At 46.4% G+C, this 12699-nt stretch overlaps 1 protein-coding gene across 3 annotated transcripts in view; it reads right to left on the reverse strand.

Annotated features, from left to right (window-relative positions):
• Positions 1 to 12699, reverse strand: part of KSR2 (kinase suppressor of ras 2) — a 506130-nt gene that overhangs the window by 199234 nt on the left and 294197 nt on the right. For all 3 annotated transcript variants that reach the window (XM_009426349.5, XM_063785031.1, XM_063785032.1), the window contains exon 5: positions 1220 to 1404. In XM_009426349.5, the coding sequence (XP_009424624.1) occupies positions 1220 to 1404 (185 nt within the window). The remainder of the gene's footprint in view (positions 1 to 1219; positions 1405 to 12699) is intronic.

Below are 12699 nucleotides of genomic sequence, written 5' to 3' on the forward strand. Positions count from 1 at the left end.
CTAACCATCTAGTGGGATGTTGGATATTACATGTGCCTGCCTTTTTTTCCAGGCACAGAATTAATAGATCTTGTCAAATTCTCAAAGTGTAAGAACCCTTAGATAAAAGTAATGAAGGAAACCCCATATTTAGAGAAAGGCATTCTGCTGAGTATTTGAGCGGTCATGGTTATCAAATGATGTGTGATGTGTTAGAAAGAACCGAATTCAAATCCCAGCTCAAATACTCAACACCTGTGTGACTTTGAGCAAGTTCTTTGACATCCCTGGGCCTCAGTTTCCCCTTCTGTACAATGGGAATAATCCATCTGCGCGAGGGATTGTTTGCAAGAACTAAATGGGGCCCTGCCTGTGAGTGATTAGCATGTATCAGGGCTCAGTGAACATGTCTCATCATTTCTCAGAGCAGCAACACAACGTGCACAGCCTGTGGCTGAATTAAGGGCCAGGGGTTATTTCTTCTACATTCTCAGAGCCCTTCCTTCTCTTGAGCAACCAATCAATAAAAGTTGCTGTCTTGGCTGGAGGACTGGCTGGGCTTTATTCAGGGGGGGGTGCCCCTCTGACCACATCTGTGCCTGTTCAGCAAATCGGGCCTCTGGGTAGAGAAGATTAAACCAGCCCTCCATCACCAAAAAGTTCCATTTCCGCTCTAAGTAATAACCACCCTGTCTCCAGCAGAAATTCGTAAGAGCAGAAAGTAAACCACCTCAGGCCATGCTCAACCCCATTTGAACCCAAATACATCTTTGAGATGTAAAGGTTATATATATTGACCTGAGTGGGGAAAAAAATACAAAACTTAATCATAGATGCCTTAGCCACAGCAGCCAAGAAAAATCCTGTAATCAGGCAGCTGAGAGACAGCCGGGAAGAGGGAGAGAGAGGGCGGGTGCCTCCCTGAATGCCTGCTTGCTTTTCTCTATCTTTTCTTCACAACTTCAGGGGAAAGAGCAGGAACCGGGGACCAACGACAACACCCAGTCAACCTCCCCAGCGTCAGTTATGCCCCCCTCCAAAACCATCCAAATGGGCATGAGTGGCATAGGCAGATGGGGGGGCTGTGGGCAGAGGATGGGTGAAGCTCTATCAGTGAGCATTTCACAAGCCCTTGAGATAAAGAAGAGAGAGTTTGCATCTGGCACAGAGGACAGCAGGTGCTGGGGAGAAGGAGGTGGCATGGCAAGCGTTCCCAGTGCAGCCCGGCAGGGTGACTTACTTGCAGAGAAGTTGGCCTCAGTGTGAACAGGAGGGGTGGAAGGCAGGAAAGGTGCGTGTCCCACAAAGAAGGAGCGGAGGGAGCGCTCGGACAGCAGCGGGGAGCGCTGCTGAGAGGGGATGTTCTCGCAGCTGCCTACGCTGCTGTGGATCTTGAGGTTCAAGGGTTTGCTCTTCTTCTTGGCTCTGAAAGGGAGACAGAAAAAGAGGAAAAGGAAATATATCCATAGGTGCACAAAGTTACAGCAGGGAGGCCCAGCCTTGTGTTTCCCATGAGGGGTCCAAAACCCACAGGGAGAAATTAGAAGAGCCCACAGGCTTTTAGGTAGAGACACAAGGGCTGGGCAAAAAGGGTTTACCCTCTCACCCCTAGGTCCCTCTAAGAAGCTCATTCTACCATGGAGCACAAGCAAACACTTCAGCCATTCTTTTTTGCCCAGCTCCCTAGAGAAGCTCTAGAGAGCCAGTGTCAAGTTCAGCTTCCAACTCCAATCCCGCAACTTTTGCCTAAACATCTCGAGTCTCCAGAGCTCCAAGCCCCCAACCCGTGGCCAAGCTGCTCTTTGGCCATTTGACAAAAACAGCAAATCCCAGGCTGTCCTCAAGTGAGTCCAGATCTGTGTCAAGGTGGCATTCACCATCTACGTGTTTAATCCCCAAATCCACTGCCCTTCCTCCATGTAACAATAATCAGTGCATTTCTGTAGATGTTAAGCCTGATGACTTTCAAGAGATCTAAGTAGACTAAGCCTTCGGTAGGATCACAGTGCCTCTTCTGGAAATGCTTCCTCTTGCTCAGGACTTCTGGTGCCGGGCTCCTTCTTCCCAGCCCACCCACGGCTCTGTCTAGCTCTTGGTCCAGTGCCTACCAGGAGCCTCAGATGGTGCCCACCTTAGGAGTTCAGGAGGGAGGGTGCTCCACCAGATCATAGGCTGGATCTGATGGGGTGCCTCACAGCCTCACAGGCAGCTGCCAGAGATCAGAAGAGTGATATAGACAAGGGACCCTGGGTGCCCCCACCCTTCATCGCTGTGTCCACCATAGCAGCATTGCTGGAGAAAAGCAGGTGCAGCTTGCAGGAATTACACTATTCTGGGGCCAGACTCCCCAGATTCAAATAACTGGTCTCACCACCCCCGGGTGAGTCCATTAAACTTCTCAAGCCTCAGTTCTCTTGCCTACAAAAGAGTCCTTCTTTGGAGAATTGTGGAGAGGATTTAAAAATGCCCGTAAGTGAATTAATACAAAGTATAAACATGAATTATTATTATTATATTATGGATATCTGTCTGATAGTTCCTTCAGAAGAAAGAATCTGCAGCTGAAACCAAGCAGAAGCTTCAGGAAAGTTTGGTTCTCCTCTTGGGGACTCTTCAAGACCCAGGAGATTGAATGGTATTCTTTGTATACTCTGTGCCCAGCAAAACGAGTCACATAGAGCAGGAATTTAAATATTTGTTGAATGATCTCTAAATGGTAAAAGGAAGGAAGGTAAAGAAGAGCTCTTCCAGGGACCCCTCAGCTCACAGCATTTGATCCATGGCCAGTTATAGATTCATTCAAGAGAAGAGAGAGGGGTGATGTCTAATCTCAATCCTACACACGGGCATTGGTCTCACCCCACCAGTGGGTGAGCATCTGCCTTCTGCCTACAACATGGTACATTCATGGCAACAATTGTGCAATAAAGCCAGGGACTGTCTCTTACACAGAATCATAAAGGTAAGGAAATGTATAGGTAACTCACTGAAACGGGTAATAGTATGATATTTAAACAATTAATTAATAGAAATGTGTTATGAGCGCAAGTATCCATCAGAGTTAAGCTTATGGCAAAATTTGATACTATCAAAAAAAAAGTGCAATGTATACTGAAGGCTGAGAAGAACTACGCCCTCAAGAATGGATCTGTCACATCCTGGCCATTTCTTAGTATAGAGCTACCCTGTCCAATAACAGAGCTACTCGTCCACATGAGCACTTGAATTGTGGCAAGGCTTGACTGAAATAGGCTTAGAATGAAAAATAATAATAATGGACAATACCTAACAATATTTTTGTATGCATCAAATGTTGGGTTAAGTAAAATACATTGCTAAAATTAAAAAAAAAAAAAGAGGGCTGAGTGCAGTGTCTCATCTCTATAATCCCAGCACTTCCGGGGGCCAAGGTGGGAGAATAACTTGAGGCCAGGAGTTTGCAGCCAGCCTGGGCAACATAGCAAGACCCTGTCTCCATAAAAAATTAAAACATTAGCCGGGTTTGGAGGCATGTGCCTGCAGTCCCAGCTACTCAGGAGGCTGAGGTGGGAGGATCACTAGAGACCAGGAGTTTGAGGCTGTAGTGAGCTACGGTTGTACCACTGCACTCCAGCCTGGGTGACATAGTGAGACCCTGTCTCTAAAATAATAATAATGATAATAATGAAATTAAAAAATGATAAAGAAAGTGAGGGGCTTAGCAATTATTCACAGTCTGTTGCTGAAATTAAAAAAATAGGGTATTTAAGATTCTTTTTGAATTGTTTCTTTTTTTTCTAGGCATCTTCCTTGCCAACAGATTATTAGGAGGTGAAATTATTCCATTTCCAACAGGCCCTCTCATACTGAGAAAGAGATGGAAAGGAGACACTAAAAACAAGGATTCCAGCAAGGTGCTGATTAAGCTTTGATCTGAAACGGAGAGAAAACAGCTCTGAAATTATAAGCATAAAACATGGACATTCAAAATTTTTCAACTTTATCAAACAGGAGGCTTCATCATAATAATAACAGCAACAACAGCCGCTGTTACCGCTGCTTTGATTTGAGTGCCAACCATGTCCTAGGGACTGTATCAAGTGCTTTTCATGTATGACCTCACTTAAGCGCCATGGTAACCTTAGGTGGGAGATGCTGTTATTATCTTCTCTCCAATGATGAGGACACCAAAGCAATGAGAAGATAAGGGATGTGGTGAAGGTGGTGCCAGCCCTGAAACCAGGCAGTACGGCACCAGGGTGCATCTCTCAACTGCACCCACACCAGACCCTGCATGTCAGTCCCAACCCCACATCATCACCCACCCCGAGGCCACTATCCTGAGAAGTTCGATTTGGGACATGCTCAGGTCAGAGGCACTGGGGTGGCCAAGAACTGAGCCCCAAATGTTCACTTTTGCTTCATCCACCTCTTTCTTGGAACCCTTTCACCAGAACCACCCAGAAACCCCACACAGATATTTCCCTTTGCCCCCCTGTGTCTAGCACTGAGCCCTTTTGCTCTGGAGTAACTAAACAGAAAAATGCTGTAATAGATGAAGGAGACAGGGCAGGGACCCAGGAGAGTCCCTGTTCAGTGGCCCCCACGGAACGGCAAAGCTGCCCCTTACAGAGTGTTTCTATCGTTTCTCTTCCTCCTCCACCTGGTGAACCCCTACACATACTCCATGGTCCAGTTCAAATGTTACCACGTGTATAATGCCCTCTCCTACCCACAGAGTCGGGGTAACTTATCATTCCCTCACCTCACTCTCTTAGGACCTGCTTTTCCATCACATGCTGGAAAAGACCCAATGTCCTTAACATGGTACCCAATATCTACCCACACACACACCTTGGTCTGGCCCTGGGGGCTTCTCACTCTTTGTATATGCTGTCTCCACCACCTGGAATACACTCTGTTGCTTTGCCTGGATAAACCCTACTTGTCTTTTATGACTTGGCTCTGATGTCCTCTCCTCCAGGAAGTCTTCCTTGATATCCTAATTCATTTTGGCATGGGTTGGGTGTTCTTCCTCCAGAAAGCATTCCCTAATACTCCCTCTTCCCTCCTAGACTGGGTTGGGTGTTCCTTCTCAGTTCTCTCTCTCTCTTGATTGATTGATTGATCATTAGATAGATAGATAGATAGATAGATAGACAGACAGACAGACAGACAGACAGCAGAGAGACAGACAGATTGATGGCAACAGTTTCCTATTTTTTCAAATTTGCTGTCTTCCAAGTAGACTGCGGTCTTTGAGGGCAATGACTCTGTGCTGTTCATTTTCCTATCCTTGGCAACCAGCACAAAGCCTGGCACATAGTAGGTGCTCATTAAATGCTTACTAAATGACTGTTCTGGATTAAGACTCTGGCACCCATCACATTCCCTTCTAATTCTTTGCCTTCCACACATGACTGTAGGCTCCTTGAGGTCAGGAACTATGTGGTTTTACCCTGTTGGATCCTTCATCCCTTAGCTTGGTACTAGTTGAATGAAATGAAACTTTTCTGTGGGCTTGAAAACATTTCTTCCCTTCCCAAGGAGTGCGCTTAAGAGCGCTTGGTTCAAAGCTGCATCCAAAAGGAATCTCTCAGCTCCTCCCACCCACCTCCCCCAAACTCCCATCCTGCCTGCCCAGGAGTGGGGCGCCCTCTTGTGGCCAGAGCACAGCCTCCTTGCAGATTTTCAGAATCCTGGATGGAGAGTTCAGAAAAGTCTATTGGTTTAAGCCTGGGGGCATCCCACACAAGCAGGTTAAAAGCCCCACTGTGAAGGAGGCCTGCTGCTCGCTGGCTTGAGGGAGTCTAAGCATGCCTGCAAAGTCCTTAGTGCCTGGAACGCCAACTCTGCTTATCTCCCCAGGGGCCCACGGCGAGGACCAGCAAGGAGCCTCCAGTTATAGCAGCACGCACTGGCGGACTCTTTCCTGCCCATGGTCAGAGAAGAAAGGAAAGCAAGGCGGCGGGGGGAGGGGTGCCATTTCATCCCACGCAAATGCTCAATGTTCAAGATTCAAAGAAACATCCATACACGGACACAAATGACTGTTCCTAATGACTGTGACTGTGTACTTAACATTTAGTGAATATTTTGCAGTATATCCCACAGATGCAGTGTAATCTAGTGGTTAAACTCATGGGCTTTGGGGTCAGAGAGACTGGGACTTAAGTCCTGATTGTGACCTTGAGAAAGTGATCTCGGTTTCCTCATCTGGGCAATGGGGAGAATACTAATACCAATCTCAGAAGGCTATTGTGAGAATTCTATGAGATAACAAGCTTGGCAGGGGACCCAGCACAGAGTGAGGGTTCAGGTGATGTCACCTGCTATTAAAGTCACTATGACCAGGTCAAATCAGATGTCTGTATAGCTATAGAAGCAGACTTGAAGAAGCCAACATTGAAGCCAAGCTGCAATTTTCACCCGAAATATCCAACAAACTTTTTTTTTTTTTTTTTTGAGACTGAGTCTTGCTCTGTCACCCAGGCTGGAGTGCAGTGGTACAATCTCGGCCCACCACAACCTCTGCCTCCAGGGTTCAAGGGATTCTCCTGCCTCAGCCTCCCAAGTAGCTGGGACTATGGGCGTGTGCCACCATGCCCGGCTAATTTTTGTGTTTTTAATAGAGACGGGGTTTCACTATGTTGGCCAGACTGGTCTTGAACTCCTGACCTTGTGATCTGCCCATCTCGGCCTCGGCCTCCCAAAGTGCTGGGATTACAGGCGTGAGCCACTGCGCCTGGCGATATCCAACAAACTTTCAATCTACCATGGCCCTTAGTGAGTGAAGAGGACACAGCAAAACCCTCTGGTGATAGATAACCACCGTCATCTCCAAAACCCTGACAGGAGCCTTGAGGCACTGAGCTAAGTGACAAGACCAGATCCTCTGGCAAGAAGAACCAAGTCTGACCCGGCACAAGTTTAGCAGGAGCTCAATGACCTCAGAGTCAATCTGTTTTACCAACCATGGCCACAGATGGAGGGGAGAAGGGGTATATCTAAATAAGGGTTAGTTGGACAGAAGGATAGATGAAAAGATGGATGGATAAAAGAATGGAAAGAAGGAAGGAAGGGTGAAAAAGTGGAAGGATGGAATTGATGAAGGACAGAGAGGATGGGAGGATGGGAACACAGATAAAAGGAAGGGAGGATGGGGGAGGAAGATGAAAGAATTAAAGGATAAATGGATGGAATAAAAGTGAGAATGGGAAGACAGAAGAACGGATAAAGGAACGGAGAAGAATGGGAGAATGGAAGGATGGACAGATGGAAAGAGGAAGGAAGGATGGAAAAGGGAAGAATGGTGGGATGAAAAGATGGAGAGAAAGAAGGGCAGAAGAGAGAATGGGAGTAAAAGAAAACGAGAGAATACATGGCTATTTGATTAGAGTAGCGTGGAAAGAAATCCCATATTGCTTCCTACCCATCAAGGAAGCCTTCATGGACAAGATGTGGGATTCACCTTTCCATCCACCCTCATTACCAAGGCATGGTCAGGGGGAAAAAACAGACACAAATGACTGTTTCTAATGACTGTGACTGTGTACTTAAGATTTAGTGAATATTTTGCAATATATCTCACAGATGCAATTAAAAAGAGCATTCTTTCCCGTGATCTTTGTAGGATATTAGATATCTGTCACACAGATGTCTCATCTGGAAATAAGGCCAATTCAGAGAAAATCAACAAAATGAGGTGGCACAAAACATTAGAAAGGGAAGCCAAATCCTCTGGGGCTATATCAGCCCTGGGTGTACCATGGTGCTTTCTGGATGGGCCAGCAAGTCAGGGCTGCCTGACAAGGTAAGCTGTGCAGAGGGGCTGGGCTAAGCCAAGGCTGCACATCTGTGTTAGGGAAAGACACTCAGCTCCAGGCCATCACCTATGCTTAGGAAAATGCATGTTTCCCAAGTACAGCAAAGGACTCTTCCAGTGCTGGAATCTGGGAAAACTCTTCCCACTTTTCTGATGCCCAATTTACATACAGTATCAAAACTAAAAGGATCCCAAGAAATCTTACATTGTCTTTGAATGAGTTCATTACTCTCCATCTCTAGCCCCAATGTTCTGGTCCAAGCCACCACCTTCTTCTCACCTGGGCTGCCGCTGCCTCCTCGCTGGAATCGCAGACTCACTTGCATTTGGTTCCATTTTTGCTTTTTTGTTATACTAAAGTGAAATTCACATAACGTGAAATTCACCATTTTAAATTGAATAACTCTGTAGCATTAAGTTCATTCATATTGGAAGATCACAACCTCTATCTAGTTCCAAATGCTCACCACTTCAAAAGGAAATCCCTTACGCATTAGTCACTCCCATTTCCCCTTTCCTCCAGCCCCTGCAACCACCAATCAGCTTTCTCGCTCTATGGATTTGCCTATTCTGGACATTGCATATAAATGGAATCCTACAAGATGTGGCCTTTTGTGTCTGGCTTCTTCACTCAGTACAATGTTTTTGAGGGTCGTCCATGTTCTAGCATGGATCATCACTAAATGACTTTTTATGGTTGAGTAATTGGATCCCACTTTGGATTCTTTACAATGTATTCTCTACCCAGCAGTCAAAGGCAGGCTTTAAAAAGTATACATTGTATCATGTCACTCCTCTTCTTAAAACCCCACAAAGGTTTCCAGTTGTTCTCTCTTCTTGTGGTCTATAAAAGCTTCCTAGGACCCTCCACACCTACCCTCCAACTTCTTGTGTCATCTTGGACTCTAGCTGTTCGGGTCATCTTTCTGGTCCTTGACCACACTAAATTCTCTACCTCAGGGCCTTTGCACATGCTGTTCCTGCTGCCTGGGACATTATTCCCCATTGTGCTTGTTAGTGGTATCATACTCATCATTAAGGTACCACTTCCTTAGAGATGCCATCCTTAACTCCCAAACCAGTCAGATCTCCTGGTTACACCTGCTCCCAGCACCACCTGCTTTCCTTCTTAGAATGCATCCCAGCTGGAATTCTGCATTTACTTATGTGGTTACCAGAGGAATGTCTGTCTCCCCTAGGGCCCGTGCCCATCACACAAAAAGGGCCTGTATCCTCACCATCTAGCATAAGACAGGGACCCAGAAGCTGGGTCTACAGATGCTCACCCTAGCCCATGTATCCCACCTCAAGCAAGGACTATGTGACATCTTCTATTTGTGGGGAATTCTAAAGGAATGTGACCCAGTCTCCATCTGCAAATCAGGAGGGCTGGTTTAGCAGCATCTTCCCAGTTAATTCCCAAGTAAGGGCTCTTCAAGGACAGAAATACAATTTCTTTTTCTTTCTGACAATTTCTTTTGTCAGCCCCCAGCCACCCTTGGCCTAGGTCTGGCAGGTGGTTGCACATTCAGAAAACTGAATCGATACCCTTTTGCCAGCCCACCTCTCCCAGCCTTCATCACAGAGATCGTCAAGGGAAGCCCCAAACTGATGTTTAGTCTTTGCACCATTTCCTCTTCCCAAAGTGTGCTGGGGTCTGAGTGAAACAGAGCCGCTGGCTCACATGGCCTCAGCCTCCTTGAGCGTGTGGGTTGTGTCCCCTTGAACTCAGAAGCCTTTACCCGGCCAAATCCCTCAGCATCTCATTAACTGTGTCTGGAGCATCTGGCCCAGCCAATTGGGAGGAAATGGTAGGGCTGGGAACAGACAAGCTCCTCACAAGCCTGCACTGAGGACAGGCAAGAGCACACATTCTTGCAGACCGCCCTGTACAGCAAAATGCTAATCCAGTAACCATTTCCCCAAACAGGAAAAATGCCCAGTGGTCTTACACAGGGCTATGAGCTGTCCCTATCAAACTGGCCCTTTTAAATCCTTTGCTCTTGGGCTGATCCAATGACCCAAGAGGAGGCCTCCAGGAAAGACTTTTCAAAATCAAAGAATGCACAATGTTCTGGGGCAGCAGAGCTTACGAGCTCTCGGCTCAGCTGCTCAGAGTCCAGGAAAGGGAGCAGTTTGGAAAAGCAAAGCCCCATTAAGTGTAACACCAAGGGGATGTTTATTGAGAATCTGCTGTTATTGGCCACAGGTGATAGCCCTCATTTCTGGCTGGAGCACTCCCCAAGCATGGCATTAATCAACCAGGGCCCTGGCAAAAAAAAGGGGCATGATGAGCCTGTGAAATAGCACAAGCTGCATTTCCCCAAGTGTGGAGGAATACGCAGTCCTTTTAGAGAAGACATGGATGCATCTTTTTGCATTTTAATAAAATTCAAGAAATAGCCTTTGCACGTCAAATCTATAATTTCATAGTAATTATTTTCTATATGCAAAAGATACTAAGAAGAAGAAAAAGAAGAAGGGGAGGAGGAAGAGAAAGAAGGATGAGAAAAAGGAAGACAAAGGAGAAAAAGGAAGAGCAAAGGAAGAATAAGAAGACAAATGAGGGGGAGGAGATGTTGGCTAAAAAAATGTTAAGTAAACTATAGTATAGATCCCACCCAAATGGCTAAAAATAGACTGGCAGTTACAAATATTGGCAAAGATATAAGGCAAACAGAACTCTCCTAAAATCCTGGTGGGAGTGTAAATTGGTACAACCGTTTTTGAAAAATGACTTGGCAGTAGCTACTAAAGCTGAAAGTAAGCTCTGACCCAACGATTTTACTCCCAGGCATGTATCTAACCAAAATGAGGGCCCATGTCTGCAAAAAAAGACCTTTGTAAGAATGTTCATGGCAGCGTTATTCATAAGGGCCACACAAACACTGGGAACATCTCAGTGACCATCAATAGTGGAAGGGATAAATAAGTCATAGTGTACAAATGCTATGACTTGAATTCTCAAACACACAAAGTCTGAGAATGACACTGACAAGTGGAGAAGGGTGTCCATCATCGGGATAAGGTGATGATGCCAGGCCTGGGAAGCATGAAGCCTTCCTTGAAGAAGGGAGCATACAACAGCATCATCAAAGGCATCCAGAGAAAAGGTGTGCAAGGAATACTTGGCCAAAATGCCCCTTCTCCCCACACTGCGTTTTTGGTCTTAAGACGTTCTCTTGGTTCTCACCATCAATGCATGTTATGGGCTGAATTTTGTCCCCCTCAAGTTCCTATGTTGAAGTTCTAACCCCTAGGACTTCAGAATGTGGCTGTATTTAGAGATGGAACCTTTAAAGAGGTGACTAAGCTTAAATGACATCATAAGGGAGAGCCCCAATCCAATAGGATTGGTGTCTTTTTAAGAAGAGGACAACACACCAGGGATGTATAGAAGCCGCCATGTAAGGACACAGCAAGAGGACAGCCATCTGCAAGACACAGAGAGAGGCCTCAGGAGAAACCAACCCTGCCAACACCTCGATCTTGGACTTCCAGCCTCTAGAACTGTGAGAAAATACATTTCCATTGTTTAAGCCCCTCGATCTGTGATATTCTGTGACAGCAGCCCTAGCAGACTAATACAGTACCCTTGTCTCAAGGGATTCTTTGGCGCCATAACTCGAACAAGAAAAATACCTACCACTTTTAATGGGATAGTTACTAGGGGCCACACACAGGACTGGCCACTTTATGAGATTCTTATTCTAGCGGTGTCTGAATTTCTTCATTTGCTCTCTGTCTGCCAACTAGAATATGAGCTCTATCTCAATGTTGCTTACCAATGTTGTCTCCAAGGCCTAGAAAAATGTCTGACACACAGTGTGTCCTCCAAAACTATATTTTGGATGAATGTACAAGTGAATATTAACATCAAGCCTTGCAGGTGGTTCCATCTTACAGATGAAGAAACTGAGTCCAGAAAGTTCTGAGCTCCTTTTTTTTTTTTGAGACAGAGTCTCGCTCTGTTGATCAGGCTGGAGGGCAGTGGCATGATCTTGGCTCACTACAACCTCCGCCTCATGGGTTCAACTCGTTCTTCTGCCTCAGCCTCCCAAATAGCTGGGATTATAGGCATGTGCCACCAAAGCCCAGCTAATTTTTTTTTTTTTTTGTATTTTTAGCAGAGATGGGGTTTCACCATATTGGCCAGGCTGGTCTTGAACTCCTGTCCTCAAGTGATCCACCCACCTCACACTCCCAAAGTGCTGGAATTACAGGCATGAGCCACCGCGCCGGGCCAGTATTGGGCTTCTAACCCAATTTGTCCAGATCCGGAGCCCAGGCTCTCACAGCTACATGAGGCTCCATCCCACTCTGGTGCCAGAAAGAGGATACTACCCCCACCCCGCCCCCACCAACCCTTGCCAAGCTTTGGATCGCAGACATCTTCATGTACTAGGAGTTAGGATTCTGGGGCTCTCTGGGTGAGACCTACATGGCTTCCTCCTCACTATGACCCAAGAGCTTGACCACAGGGAGATTTGGACTGAAGAACAGATTTCTTGCAAGAAGCAAAGGAGTTTTCCTCCAGGTACAAAACAGAACTGCTGAGGTACCTAAGAGGTGTTACCTGCATCTGTCCTCTCAAACCAAGCTCCCATGACACAGGATCTGGCCTGGGAGGAATATGGTTCCCCTACGGTCATGGGATCTGTTTGGGGGTAATGCAGCTCTCAGAGATTGAGCCAAGTAACCCCCAAGGGACCTCTGTAGTGCAAAGGCAGGTTTTCTGTGGGTGAGGACAATGGACAACATGACGTGGGCAGCAGGGACTGAATTCCAAATGGCCCTGGATGATGGTCCTGCTCCCCTTGTACCAGCTGTGTGGTCTTGGACAAGTCACTTCTCCTCTCTGGGCCTGTCTCCTCATTTCTCAAAGAGGGATACTGCCCAAGTGTGATGATGGTCAC

This window comes from Pan troglodytes, chromosome 10, assembly GCF_028858775.2.
Source record: "Pan troglodytes isolate AG18354 chromosome 10, NHGRI_mPanTro3-v2.0_pri, whole genome shotgun sequence".
NCBI lineage: Eukaryota > Metazoa > Chordata > Mammalia > Primates > Hominidae > Pan > Pan troglodytes.